This window comes from Lipophrys pholis (genome assembly GCF_963383615.2).
Source record: "Lipophrys pholis genome assembly, chromosome: 20".
In the NCBI taxonomy this organism is placed as follows: domain Eukaryota; kingdom Metazoa; phylum Chordata; class Actinopteri; order Blenniiformes; family Blenniidae; genus Lipophrys; species Lipophrys pholis.
In genome coordinates, this window is record NC_137648.1 from 12,059,341 (window position 1) to 12,074,029 (window position 14,689).

General features: G+C 43.9%; 1 protein-coding gene across 1 annotated transcript; it reads right to left on the bottom strand.

Annotated features, from left to right (window-relative positions):
• Positions 1-3,915: 3,915 nt before the first annotated feature.
• Positions 3,916-11,504, bottom strand: shha (sonic hedgehog signaling molecule a). The gene is made up of 3 exons (XM_080489308.1): positions 10,935-11,504; positions 6,757-7,018; positions 3,916-4,657 (listed from the first exon to the last, which is right to left on the bottom strand). The coding sequence occupies exons 1-3, from the start codon at positions 11,232-11,234 to the stop codon at positions 3,972-3,974; spliced, it is 1,248 nt and encodes a 415-aa protein (XP_080345434.1). The 5' UTR covers positions 11,235-11,504; the 3' UTR covers positions 3,916-3,971.
• Positions 11,505-14,689: the final 3,185 nt, after the last annotated feature.

Consider the following 14,689-nt stretch of genomic DNA (forward strand, 5'->3'; position numbering starts at 1 on the left):
GCCCGGGTGGATGGAGGTTTCCACCTCTGTGACGAGAGCCGGGTTCACAGAGCAGACACTAACTCTAAAGCAAGCCGCCTTACGGCTTTCACTGCACCAAGGGTCATCCCGGCTTCGTGACACTGATTGTTTGGTTGGATTTTGAAGGAAAAAAAACAAACAAACAAACAAACAAAACAAGGACGCGTGCGTGGTCCTTCAACTTGAACAGTGTGACGTACCAGAACCAATGAGTGAACGTCCAACCTCTTGAAGTTGTTCCTCTTCACCCTCTGATGTTTTCATGTGACGTCATCATGTGTTGTGTTGGAATAAACCTTTGTGCACTTTGTTGTCATGCTGAAAAGATGTTGGAGAGTTTTAAAAACGCACTGAAAGAAGAAATCTGTTAAACTGGTGGAAAATAAACTTTTTTTTATGCACAATGTCCCAGTTTCTTTGGATTTTTATTTTATGATTAAGAGTGTCTAGTTTTTCAGACATGTTTATACTGAAGCACCTGTAGTCGGATTAAAATGACTGAACTGGAGGGATTTCCGTGTGAAATGATGCATTAAAGAACTAAAACCCACCATAATGAAGCGTTCGATCCTCACTGATTCTCATTCGAAGCCTGAACTGGTCAAACTTCATGAAGGAGTCAAAACATTTGGAAAATTGTCCAAATCAGATTACGACCGATGTTTTCTTGCAGGGTTGTAACCTCTCAATGAACTAATCTGTGGAATTAGTATGAAAATGAACCAGTTGCGAGTGCGGGGGTGCAGAAAGAGTAAAACTGATGCGTTAAACCATTTTATCCTAAAAACAGCTGTTAAATCCCAATTGAATAAAATCATCCACTTGCAGTGATCTAGATACGTCATTTTAAGATTAGTTTTTTCCCCAAGACAGTCTGCTTGATATTAGTTAAAGATTGCATAATAAAGGTGCATCCGCGTGTCCAGATGCGTCCAGACTTCCCATTCCCCTCCAGCCTCGCCTGCCCGCCTGCAGGAGGAGCGCGCGCAGCCGTTTTTTTGCAGAAGTTCTCTTGGAAACGCCGAGTTTTGTTTTCCAGAATGCCAGACTGTTCGTGTTTGCAAATGTCAACATTTGTGAAAGCCGTTGTTGAGCTCCGGCAGACTGAGGGCCCCCAGAGGGATTAGAGGAGGCTCTGTTTACCTGCTCCGAGGAATGCGGCCCTGCGCGCACGCTTTTGTATCTGACAGGGACCCAAGGTCACACAGCGCCGGGAGAGATGGGCCGCTTTGTCCCTCCCTGAAGTTTCCACCTCACAATATCAACAACAAAACACAATGTGGGAGAGCGAAATGGAATTCCTGCTCGTGTTGCAACAGTGTTCCGAAAACTCGGGTTCAATGGGCCCTTTCTACCTGTGATAAGTCCGAGTGAGGGATGGCTTTTATAGAATCCATTTCACAACTCCCTTCGCCAAATCTGCGTGTGCACTGGCCTGTATAACGAGCCAAACATGTTAGTTAATGCTCTGAATAAAGCTCTCATCGTTGAAGCCGTGCAGCATAGCCGTGCAGTGGTTAGCGCTCACTGATTGGATGAATAAATTGATTGATTTATTTCATAACTCGCTGTAAACTGTGTTGAACTTGCTTTTATGTGACGAAAACCATTTAAAATATTAAGACATAACTGTTTCATAGTTTCTAACGCTTCTTCTTACTTCGCTTATCGTAATTATGAGCTCAGATTTAAAGAATAGGAACAAAAAATACATCTGATCTTATGAAAAAACATTGTGAAATGCTTTAATTTTTTAATATATTTTAAGGCTAAAATTAAAAAGAAAACTTCAAAAAAGGCTTGAAATGTATCATTTGACCCGTAAGAAATCTTTTTTTATGTATATTTCTCTGTTTGAATCCAGTCCTGTGAAACACGAACTGGGTGTTTTGCGATGCACCTGTAAAGTCCAGACTGCAGTACGAGCGTGTCGCCACACGGTGGAGCACGCGCACCGTGCCGAGAAGCTGATGGCGCAATCAACGCGACAAAGACGTTTGAAGCCCAGTAATACCGCAGCTCTCCTCCAACAAGCCGGAGGAGGAAGCTCGGCATTAGGTGCTACATGCGGAGAATAAGTCTCTATGAAAATACTGGAGGATTATGGTGATTTGTCGGGGCTGAGGAGGCTGTGATTCGGCCTGCTGGGACCACAAAGTCTGCCTTTATCTGAGGACGAGGCCTGTCAGTCACTGATGGAGCAATCTGACCTCCACACAGAGAGAGGGAGAGAGAGAGAGAGAGAGGGAGAGAGAGAGAGGCCAACAAACACACTCCTGTTTAATTTGTCTGCAGGTTAGGAGTTATTTGCGGAGGGCAGACCTCGTTAAATCTGACATGGGCTCTCAACATTTCGCAAGCATGCAAAAGGTTAGTTCAAAGCGCAATATTCCCCAAATAGGAGGCAAATAGGAGGCATATTGTTTACTCGCTCGCCCACCTCCCCTCAGCGGGATCTGTTAATTCAATTACCGCGTAAAAAAAAAAAAAGTTGTTAGATGTTAATTTCCTTCCGCAACGTGATCCAGAGGATCAGATTGATCTCGTGTTGAAGTGAACATGTACCACAAGAAGTAAGGAAAAGCTTCTCCTTTCACTTCAGCCGCACTGCTCATCCCACAAATGCATGCTCAATGACATATTTCCCCCATCTCTTGTGCTATGTTTAATCTGAATTTATTTGGACAGTGTCTATAACATGGCTCCATCTTTTCTTTTTTCTTTTTTGGAGGGGGGGTGGGGGGTTCCGTTCAGCTCGTTTAACAAAGACATGTAACAACTGCAAGTTTGAAGAGTTTTCTTTATCTCATTTTGTAATAAACATATAAATAATAAACTCTAGACATTTTTGACACATCGCCCTGTTATGAAAGTTAACTGGTATGGTCTGGCTATAGAGACTATCCAAACTGTGCATGTGCCGCAGGTCATTTCTATAAAACTATTTCCCTATTACAAAATATGAAAAGAAAAATAACATTTTAGTACATTTACAGGAGTTACTTATTAATTTATTTAACGAAAACTGTTTCAGTACTACTTTACTGTTACTGAATTGTCAGGATCTGCATTTAATGTTTTTTTCTCAAAAGAAAACAGGAAAAAAAAATAGAAACACAAAGACACAAAAAAATAAAAATAAAAAATAAGCAGAGAATGCAGACACGAGGCAGAATATCTGTCCCTCTCCGACAACTTAAAACAACAGTTTACAAAATAATAATATTCTTAATAAACCAAAGCAGTACAAGATTTTTCCAATACTTTCCCAACTACTGTATTTAAATTAAAATATATTCTCATATCTTACACTATTTCAAATAACGAAATGTGATTCGGTAGCGATCTGTCAAAATCTAATTTACAATTCTGTGTATAAAAATATAATTTATGGAACCCCACGAAGTTTGTTCTCCCCAAAATATAACAGTCAGTTGCACATTTATGCACATATGAACATTACAACCTGTCAAAGTTAGCTCCGTTCTACATGATCTTCTTTCTCTTTGCGATATTATTATTTTTTTTTTTATCTTTTTTCTTTTTTTACACTTTTTTCTTCGTTGTTTCTTTTTTTTTTCTTCTTTTTTTGCATTTGAGATATACAAAAATAGATTATGCACAATTTGCTGCTCACACCGTTTCATAATCCATTAATGTGACAGCAATAAGAGTTCACATGAGAATAAATTATTCAAAAAGAAACTTTTTTTTAAGGCTCCATTCATTCTTTGAAAAGGGGGGGACACATCATGGAAAAAGTCACTCAAATAAATATCCCAACTCCGCTGCGGGCCTTTGTCAAGTTTGTCTTTCTGTTCGTTTTTTTTTTTTTCTTTTTTTCTTTTAATTATTATTATTATTATTATTATTTAATCTTTTTTTATTTTTTTTATCTACTGAATAGTTCATGTGTCCTACATTTCAGTTCTGTTCCCGGAGCAGAGCTTTCAACTCGGGGATACTGACATCCCCAGTGGATGCATCGAGTGGCTGTCCAAGAGCCATGTCCCCAGTTGATACAGGATTTGGGAATACCAGTGCACGCCGTCGTTTTGCGCACCGACGTGACGCTGGGACCGGAACAACAACGAGGACACCCAGTGGGCGAGCCTGACGGGTGCCAGGGCCCAGTGCGCCAGGTCGTGGTCCTCGATCACTGCGTAACAGGACGCAAGGACCTGGTCCACCACCACGGTCCCCTGCACCGTCACCGGCGCAAAGGAGCCCTCGCGCGTCTGCGTGTAAATCCGTTTTACGCTGACGGGAAAGAGTCGACTTCTCTCGGGATCGAACACGAAGACTTTCTGGCCGGCTCGCACTTGACTGGCGAACACGGCGGACATCCTCTCCTCCGCCTGCGTGGAGTTCCCGTGGCCCACGAAGAGCAGATGCGCCGCGGTGAGGCGGATCTTCTGGCCCGAGTCGGTCTCGATCACGTAGAAGAGCCTCTTGGTGGTCGAGTCCTGGTCCAGGAACATGATGAACTCGGTGTACGTCGGGTTTCCCTTGTCGTCCGCCGCCAGGACCATGTCCCCGGTCCGGAGGTCCCTCACCGCCTTCCTGGATCCGTCCCGGAGGGTGACCGTGGAGGAACCCGGGAAGCAGCCGCCGGACTTTGCTGCCACTGAATTTTCTGTTAAAAATAAAACATTTTTTTTTAACAACAAAACGTGATCATCTACCACAGCTATGCTTTTACATCCCTTCCTGAAACAGACCTATGAAACATTCCAGCCTTTTGAACTTTCTTTCAGCACTTTTTGTGGACTTTTCAAACAATATCACAGGTTCTTTGAGACAATCGATTCATTCACATTCCCTCCCCTGTTTGTATGTTTTCCTGCCTCCACACATCTTGGTGGGCCATATGCATTTTGCATAACGATGCCTTGTCGGGCTCCTTCATGCCAGATGCGTATTGGCTCGGCCCACGTTGTCTGAGACGGCAGAAGAAGAAAAAAAAAAAACCCTGAAAGCCTTGGCTCATCTATTCTTAATTAAAAAACCCAATAAAGAGGCAGGCATTGTTATTCTAAATCAGCTTGTGGATCGAGCTACTCTCGGTAAAGAACACTTACGCCTTTCCCAGCTACTCTTCCCCATATTTACTCAGGTGCAGAAACCTCTATGTGACAATTCACACAAATAGGCGACTCACAACTACTATTTACCCAGTGGAGCCACTTTTCCAAGCCTCTCGAGTTGTAGATTTGAATTTAAATGAGGGCCCGGACTCTTAAATGCTTTCTGTTGTGCAACATCAATGTGCCCCCCTGTCTACCACCTCTCCCTGCTTTGTTGTCAGTCTTGATGACAATAATTTTGGCCTTGGTGGAGCTCTTCACATACCAGTCTCTAGGATCACACTGTCCTGCACACACACACACACACACACACACACACACACACACACACACACACACACACACACACACACACACACACACACACACACACACACACACACACACATACACACAGAGAGAGAGGGAGGGGGTTTCCAACACAGAATTTGGGGGCTTTTAATCTTCTTTTAAGATTCCCGAGCATGAAATAAGGTGACAACTGAAAACCAGATTTACCCCGACCAATTCAACATTGTTCCGCCAAATCCTTTTGGTAAAGTCGCATGACCCCCAATGACACGTCGGCCAGGACCATACTGTGATCTCAAAACGTGTGTGTTGAATGATAAATAAGGGATTTATCAATAAAGTCTGTGAGCTGAGGGGGGAAAAAGCGCCATGGTTCATCTATCAGTGCGAGAAAAAAAAAACAACAAACAAATTCTAAGCGCAAAAAGGTGTCCTGCAGTGAAGGCCTGGGCGGGTTGTTTTAGCCCGACAGAGGGTCTTATTCAGTCTTAATGCTGGGACTAATTAAGTGAAGAAACATAAAGGTCTCAAACGAAACCTTTTATTTCGTTTCCTCACATAAAGGTGATATAAAGAAACGCCCTCTAATTCCTGACGATAAATTCCACCGAAGTGCCATTATTTTCATTTCCGCGACGGAAAAAGCCAGAAAATTAAACGATTTCTGCTTTTCTAGGTCACTCCGAGCAGCAGCCTTGTGATTGTGGTCGTGGTTCCCACCAGGAGACAGTGTGGGGCGATGTAAGATCAAGAAATACGCTGCATGGGAAATGTTCATAACGCCACAGGCTGAGAGGCGCCCATACATCATTCATACAAATATCTATTCCCAACTTTCCAGCACAGTTTAGTCCAAATAAATGGTTGTACTGGAACACGTGGCTTGGTTTAGTATTGCAGATGAATTTGTATGATTAATCAGAATCGTTTTGATTAAGTTTATGATCAAACTGCGCAATAAGATATATGAATATGCTCATTAAATGACAATTTATTTCTATTTTGGTGCCACGTGTCTTCTGTGAGCCTTTGCTGCGTCTGATTGGCTGTTGCTCAGGTTGCCTTGGACACACGTGTCAACGAATGGAAAGCAGACCCATGTATGCGTCTTGGGATCAATAATAACTTGAGTTGACATTAAATATTAATTTATTCCTTTCACACACAGCTGATGGTTTCATTGTGTTTGTTGAAACTTTTTCTTTCTTTCTTTCTTTCTTTCTTTCAGATGACAAACTCCCTCCTCTGGGCTGCCACTGCAGTTAGAAACGAATCTCCCTGATGGGAAAATGCGCTTTTTCCTCCAGTGCGCATGGCAGATAAGAAGTGGGTGACAGTGGACATGTGGGAGCCATACCTGCTTTCACAGAGCAATGGATGTGGGCTTTGGATTCGTAATAAACCCAGTCGAATCCGGCTTCCACCGCCAGCCTGGACAGGGTGCCGTATTTGCTCTTGTCTCGATCCGAGGTGGTGATGTCCACCGCTCTGCCCTCATAATGAAGCGACTCCTCGAAGTGGTGTCCGTCCTCGTCCCAGCCCTCAGTGACCCGCAGCTTAACCCCGGGCCACTGGTTCATCACCGAGATGGCCAGCGAGTTCAGCTTGTCTTTACATCTCTGCAGGGAGAAGAAACAGATCAATGAAACACCTGAGTCGTGTCAGATTGGATCACAGCGCGTAAAATAGAGGATGGGGGGGGGGGGGGGGGGGTGTGCAGCAGATACTGTCCAACAGCGTTAGATCACATGCATCTGTTTTCCCCCCATAAACACATCACAGCAGATCCCTTGTGCGCATCCATGCCTACTGCAATTATATAATAATAATAGTTGATTAATGGATTCAGTGAGGCCTCACCCACACCTCCACTTCCCCCTGATTCCTCCCAGCTGAGGTGAAACCCTGAAAGTGAACTGCAGCACTGATTCTCAATGTGAGCTTGCATTTCTCAGTGTGAGCAGCAGCGTCAGAGGGCACATCTCGGATAAGAAAGATGCTGATGAAATATTGATAAGGCACTGCATTCGCTTCACTGGCCTATAACATATGGGTCTTTGGTCTTGGAAAGGTGCGAGCAGCGTCCCTTTCTATCGAAAAGTGTCGCGCTGAAACGACATTAATACATTATAAATTCATGAGCTTTTATATATTAGGCGGCGAAATGAGCGCGCCATTTGTTGGCTGGCAACTTGTCTGTTTTCTTTAAATAAATAATTGATATGCAGATGATATGAAGATGATCTTCAAGAGCAGCTGCCTTCCTTAAGATATCTGGAGTTTGTCCCACAAATGAGTCGTCGCACCCCAACCTCTGCGCTCTCAAAGAAGATGCTTGGCCTTCTCCACGACAACTATTCTCGACAGCGAACCAATATGTCAAATAAAACATCACAAAGAGTCTTTTCACCCCAACGGCAGAGGGAAACTTTCATTATTCTTCTCCTGCAAAGTCCTGGAAACGTGACATGCCTCCTTAAGTGGAGGTGTTTTTGGCTGCTGACTGACAGACTTGTGAAATATTCCGTGGACTGTTCGGGGGGCACAGAGGAGCGTCTATGTGTGACCCACTGTCCTTTTCCCTTCTGGACAGCCAGGGGTCTTAAAGGAAGAATGTTCACACAGACCCACAGAAAGTTTCACATATATCAGCCTCTGTTTTATGAGGATATCACACTTGTAGAATGTGTTGAATGAAAAACCCGGCTGGAAAAAAAAAGGCCTTCACCATACTGAGTGGGATTGTCAGAGTCAAGAGCCGTAAAGCTTAACCTATTTATTAATTCATTAGGTCGTGTGCCGCAAATCAAGCCAAATTCTGCTCAGCCACCATGAAGCCCAGCAGGGCGCCTTGGACCGGGCGCTTTGTGCTCGGGGTAAAGTTGTTCAACAGCCTGCCTCTTAATCTTTTCACAAATGATTTGGTTAGAGGAAACACTTATCAGCTACCTGTCAGTGCAAACAAGCCGCCAGCGCATGTCTTTTCCGACTCGTTTGCAGTGTGGGAAGAGACTGCACGCTCTTAACACGACTACACTGCAAAAAAAAAGAAAAGAAAAGAAAAAAATCCACTTTGAAATCACTTTAATCTGACACTACATCTGAAGTTTCTTTTTCTTTCAGCCAAAAAACAGCGTTTGACAGCGCGCCTGGCACAGTTCCAATTGCGTATGAGAAAAGGTAACTAAGTATTTTTCTAATGAACTAATGATGATCTTGTCTAAAAAAAAACCCCTAAGTGACACCCTATTCTGCTTCATTACTCTGTTGAAATTTCCTAAAACAAGTCAAAGTTCATTCAATCCAAATAGGATTTGTGAGAGTTACTAATCCCATTGCTTCACTGGAACCTATATTTTCAGGCTAATCACATTTTATGACTCAACATCAAGCTAGAATTTGTGAATTAGATGGTGAAAGTGATGCTCCCGTTGAACTCAGGCCCCATTACTCTAGGACACTAACCGTAAATGTCTGTAAAACGCATCTGCTGGCAACTTTCCTGGGAGTGAGCTGTGACTTAATAGTAAGGAAATGGGTGCTTGCTCAAGCGCTCTTCCGAATATACATGCTTGGCTGGACTTCAGGGAATTGATTGGAGAATTGATTTATTGCACATAGCTGACAAATTTGCTTCAGACACGTGCATTGTTTCATGTATGATGACAGCATTAGTTTTTAAAAACACAAGATAACGGGGGGAGTCCAATTAGCTCGTGCGTAAAAGTCCATGCGTAAAAACCACCTGGCACAAAGTTACTGATTCTCCGCCAGGACTATTGGAAAAGCGTAAAGACCATGTGATAAGCCTTATGTCTCCTGCAGCTACACTCTTTCTCCTCTTCCAGCTTTATTCTGATTGAGTTATAGTGCCGTGCATACTTATATGGCCTCTTGCTGACCAGAGTTCAAATTGTGTTTCAGACGCCATGAACGGTGTCTAAAAGCTTTTTCGTGTGCATTTCATACTACAGTTTGGTTGAAGCCGTTCCTGTAAACGCTGCTGAATGAAAACCGCATTATGCACCATCAACAAAAAGATTTGTTGTTAAATCCAATACATCCCCGACAGTGCCAAAACCAGACCACCAAGTTGGACAACCACGGACAAACCGCCCAATCACATTTTGTCAAAATATCTCATATTTCGTTTGTATGTGTGGATTAAAAACTACAAGCACGTGCGTTTATCAAGCAGGTGAGACATTTTAGTCAGGATAAAATCTTTCATTAAGTCCTCCTTTCTCTCCCTCTCTCTCTCCCTGAAAACTATTAGAAGCTGAATTAATCCATTTCCTTCTTAATGGGTGATTGGAACGTCCTCGAGCGTCCAGGGGAGTTCCCTGAACCCACACCTTGGGAATCACACCCGCACACAGCTGTAATCTCATGATCCTAGCGTATGAGAACCTATAGGTGTGTGACAGATGAGATGTGGGGAGGGCTGAGAGGGGACGCCGAGACCGCACGCACAGTGAATATTTCATCGGAGCTCGTGCTCCTGCATGGTGCGAGGCACGGGTTCAGGGACTCCGGCGCGCGCCTGGCTTCATCGCCGCCAGCACCACCACCACCGACATTTTATTATTACTGAGCCAATATCACCCAAGCGTTTTCAATAATTCACAAGCATCTGAGTGCTAAAAGTCATGCTGAAGAGACGCGGCATGCTGCAGCCTGGAGAGAAATCAAGGCATCTCACCGATGTATGCGAGCCTCATCTTATCTGCACAGACTGAGCTGCAAGACTTCACAACTGGCGGGCTTCGGGAGGATGGAGTATTTTAAGAAAGATGTCATCCTTATTCCAAGAGCCCTTAAAAGGCACAATAAGCACCCAGTGCGTCTCTTTCCCCTCACTGACCGTGTCTCACCCAATGTATGAAGTCCTGATAGTGTTGGAAACACTCCTAAAGAAATGTTGCTGCGTTCACGCACAGATGCACACCACGCGAAAGGGCTAAATTACAGCAGCCTGTGCAGGAAAATGTCTGAATGAGCCACGCCATGCTTGACTAAGCCCGGCTGTTTGAAGCGGTGCGCATCTCCAGCTTCCAGTGAGGGCTGGAATAAAGAAATGCGCTTAAACAAGCTGCGATGTAAAGCTCAAATAGGCAACAAATGCTGCAAGTCTTTACAAAATGCAATATTTTAAGAATGTGCGCTCTTAAGACAACAAATACGACCGCGTACAGATACAAATATAGATATGAGGAGAGGGGCACATTAATATTTTAAATATACTGTCACAATCATGAAGGCCGAGTGTCCTGACTGTCCGCCTGCACATCACTTCTCCAGCTGGATTTCTATATTCGCCTCGAGACTGCAGCCTTTGGAAACTCCCATGCCGGTGCATAAAACGCATCTGCTTTTACAGTGAAGTTAAAAGGCTCGGTGTGAAGAGTTCAGCAGCGGGTAAAAGAGACTTCACTTAAGGTGCGCAATCAGTCTGACAAGGAGGTTGTTGCAGTGCGCAGTGATGGTGCGTTAGGAGGAGGGGAAAAAAAGAAAAAGGTTATTCTATCTCCTTACCTGAGTCATTAACCTGTCGGCACCGGTGTTCTCCTCATCCTTGAATATGATGTCTGTGTTATAATTGGGAGTCAGTTCTTTAAATCGCTCAGAGTTTCTTGTGATCTTGCCTTCGTATCTGCCGCTTGCCCCGAGGGTCTTCTCCGCCACGTTGGGGATGAACTGCTTGTACGCAAGAGGTGTCAGCTTCTTCGGGTGTCTTCTCCTGCCGTAGCCCCTGCCCGGTCCGCATCCCATCACAGAGGACACCAAGCACAAGCAGATGAGACCGACAAAAACGATTTTGGTCCAGAGCAGCATTTTCTTTTTTCTTGTCCTTTAAGATCTCAAAACGAGTCACCGCTGCTATCTCAGCCGTCTGCCTCTCCCGGCTCTCGCAATGTCCTTGTCTCCTCTTCCACTTCGCCTTCGCTTGGTCTCTATACCGTGGCAGGTGCGGAAACGAACGCCTCAGACAAACGGTAATAACGGGGCACACCAAAGGAGGGTGTCCCCCCCCCTCCAAAAAAAAAAAAGTAGTGAGGGAATTAAAAGCCACGGGATCTCTAGTCGAGCTGCAGCCGCTTGTGTGAGGCGACCGCTTTTACTGCTTTGTATTATAGCACCGATCTATAGCAGGGGAGGGACTTGATTGGCTCGCCCAGACAAACCCTCCTGATGTTATCCCACAAAAAAATCTTAAAAGATTTCTTCCACCTGAGGGTCAGGCCGTGCTGCGAGGAGGAGGGGCTGTTCCATGGGAAAACATCAATTATAAACCGTCTTTTTCACCCTCCCGTTTGCCTGCTTTCACAGGAAAGGAAGCGCAGACAGCGCAACTTACACAGTGCTGAGAGGCCGTGTAGTCAGGTGAAGTGATTTCACCGTGCGTTCGTGTGCGTGTGTGTGTGTGTGTGTGTGTGTGTGTGTGTGTGTGTGTGTGTGTGTGTGTGTGTGTGTGTGTGTGTGTGTGTGTGTGTGTGTGTGTGTGTGTGTGTGTGTGGTAATTGAAGTAAGTCTGCCACAACTTTCCGCACATGAAGCGTCTCCCAAGAGAATCAGGCTGTGTCTGGACGCACACTGCGCACATCTGGATTGGATGATTTTTTTTTTTTTTGCTGTGATATCAGCTCAACTAAAACAAAGAAATACACTTAGTGAATAAAGTGTTGGTTGTTGGGGGAAAATTAACAGGCTACTTCACTGACTGACATCATATCCCGACTTTTCAACACAAGAAAACTCATTTGGAGACGTTTTGTGCCATTTAGATGCCCCATAAGGTAAGCTCATTGAGTTTCAACACATTCAAGCAAAATCAGATCTTTCCATTTTGTTTACATTTTCTACAACCAAATGATCAAATTAATCAATCAATCAATGAAAAAAACAAACAAACATGACCATCGTTGCGTTGCGCGCAGCTAATTTCTATGCGTAAAAATACGCACCTCGTTCCGGAAACGATTTGGTTGTTTAATTTGTCATACATTCCCATTATTGCTGCAATATGACTCAGGGTTGATTCATTAAGCAGGAGTGTGGGCACAGACATGCAGTACACTGGTACTATCGACTCACCCAAAACCTTCATTCTATTTGAAATGGCATTATTATTGCGTACAAATGTGGTGGTCAAGACTATAGTGGGCCAGGAATAAACTATATGACCTCCCATAGTTTACCAAAGCCTATACAGATTGATGATATCTAGAATGAGACCAATCCAACAGTGGCTTTGTGTTATAGTTTCAATTGAAATACAGATGATGAGAGATGCAAGGAAATGGACCAAACTGCCTTTATTCACCACCGGTGTTACAACTGTGATAGTTATTAAACATTTGTTAATAATATCTTTGCATCTAGTGAAATGTTTGTGTTGAAGCTGCATATCAAAATTTAAAAAAATTCAACATGTTTACAATTGGATATTGTCTTAGCTTCAGAGAGAATCTTTTTGTGCAATGAGAAAGAGTAATTACAGGAAGAGGGGTTGTTTTGGGGCAAGTTAAGCTCTCATCACACCAACAGCATGGCACAGGTGCTCTGAAGTGAGGACAGATATGCCAGCCTTTGGTGTGGCTTCAGTCTCATTAAACCCCACTCTGGCTGACCTCCAGTGTGGTGTTGTTCACTTTGTGCCAAGCATCCAGAGCAGGTGAGGCTACCTGCCGCTCACTGAGACTGTGAGCGTCAACCCACAGCCAAAAGATGACTTGTGCGCTTGGCATGCTGCAGTAAAGCAAGACAGTCATCTTCCACACGATGGCTTCAGGTCTACAAATCAATGATATCTCTGGGTTGTTTTACCCGTGGACATTTTTGAGATGTCTTCTTCGGGCAAATTTCAGCAGCTGCTGCCACAAAGTTGCTGTTCAAACCCTGAGCTGACAGCAGTTGTGGCACCTTGAGGGACACCAGAGGCAGAGTTTGGTCTCAAGTCAGAGTGTTTGGTTCAGGTGTCACTGCTCTGAGTTAAAGGCTGGCATGCCACACCGACGCTTCAAACCCACAAAGAAAGGAAAGGGAGGCAGAAAGTGTCCTTGGAGCTTCTCAGTCTTCATGATGGAAATAGGAAGAAGCAGTTGTAATAGTAGTAGTTATAATGATAATGATAATGATGAAAATAATAATAATAATAATTGAGTGTGAGAGGTAAACTGTAAATAAATCAAGTGGTAAAACTAAATGCCAAGTGAAATGATTAATGCAGGGTTTGCAGTGAACTATGCAGACCGGAGAGCAAGGTGTGCTGATGGGTATGAACATGAGTTTCCTTCTCAGAGTTAATCAAACAATTTCTCAGCCAAACCTGGGGCAAATATTATATGCAAACACTCCACACTGTTTGGTCTGGGCCTATTTCAGTGCCAGATGGGTGGAGATTGTAACTAAAATTGAACTAAATCACAACACACTGTTTATACAATTCAAGTATATCAGATCATTTTGGTGTGAGCGTTTAACTGGTCAATTATCTTAATGTGCATAAAGAAAAACGATTCCACAAATTCAAACAAAGAAAAATTCTACTACTGTTTTTCCAATGGAGGTGACACAGCAAAACGGAGGCTACATTTATGAAATAATTCTGAAGGGATTGGGGGCATTACACAATTCATATTAAGAAGCCTGTTGCATGTGATGGCTAATCCAGCATAAGGCGTGAAAACGGCCAGTGATTCATCATTTTCCGGCTCTTTATGAGGTCCCGACAAATCCCGTGCCCCCTCACCCTCCGACAAAATGCACAGACCTCACAGGCACTTGTGTAGCCTTTCAATCGCTCTTGTACGCCTTCACCTGCTTTCTTGAAAATGCCCGCTCTTCCTCTTGACATTCAAAGGAATTAGGAGTTATGCTTGGAATCAGACTCAACCCACACCCATGTTTGATTTCTTGTGCCACAGTCTCGATCGAGCACAAGCGAGATGCAACTAGAAGTGGTTGAGTGGAGTTTAACCAGCGTAAGTCCCCCCAATTACTGCTTTAAAGCCTCCTCCTGTCTGAATGTTTTGTAACATTGTTAGACGGATTAGGACTACAGAATAATCACGCACAAACATATAAGTAGTGTCAGGCTTTCCGTGTTGTTTTCCTTTGCTGCAACTAGGGTTTCCTTTCAAACAGCTGAACAGAAAGCCGGCCCCACCACAACTCTTTGTGGTTTCTCCTCGCAGGTGGGGTCCGCATTCAAGCCTTTATCCTGTTTTGAACTTTTGACAAACAGTTTATAGCACAGACATGTTGCCGACGATCCCACGAACATGTGG

What these genes read in the sequence shown, in the direction of transcription:
- shha (XM_080489308.1), bottom strand. Translation starts at nt 11,234, where the DNA reads ATGCTGCTCTGGACCAAAATCGTTTTTGTCGGTCTCATCTGCTTGTGC. An exon ending in CCGACAGGTTAATGACTCAG is followed by an intron (nt 7,019 to 10,934) that starts GTAAGGAGATAG and finishes TTCTCCCTGCAG; the next exon opens with AGATGTAAAGACAAGCTGAA. An exon ending in CCATTGCTCTGTGAAAGCAG is followed by an intron (nt 4,658 to 6,756) that starts GTATGGCTCCCA and finishes TATTTTTAACAG; the next exon opens with AAAATTCAGTGGCAGCAAAG.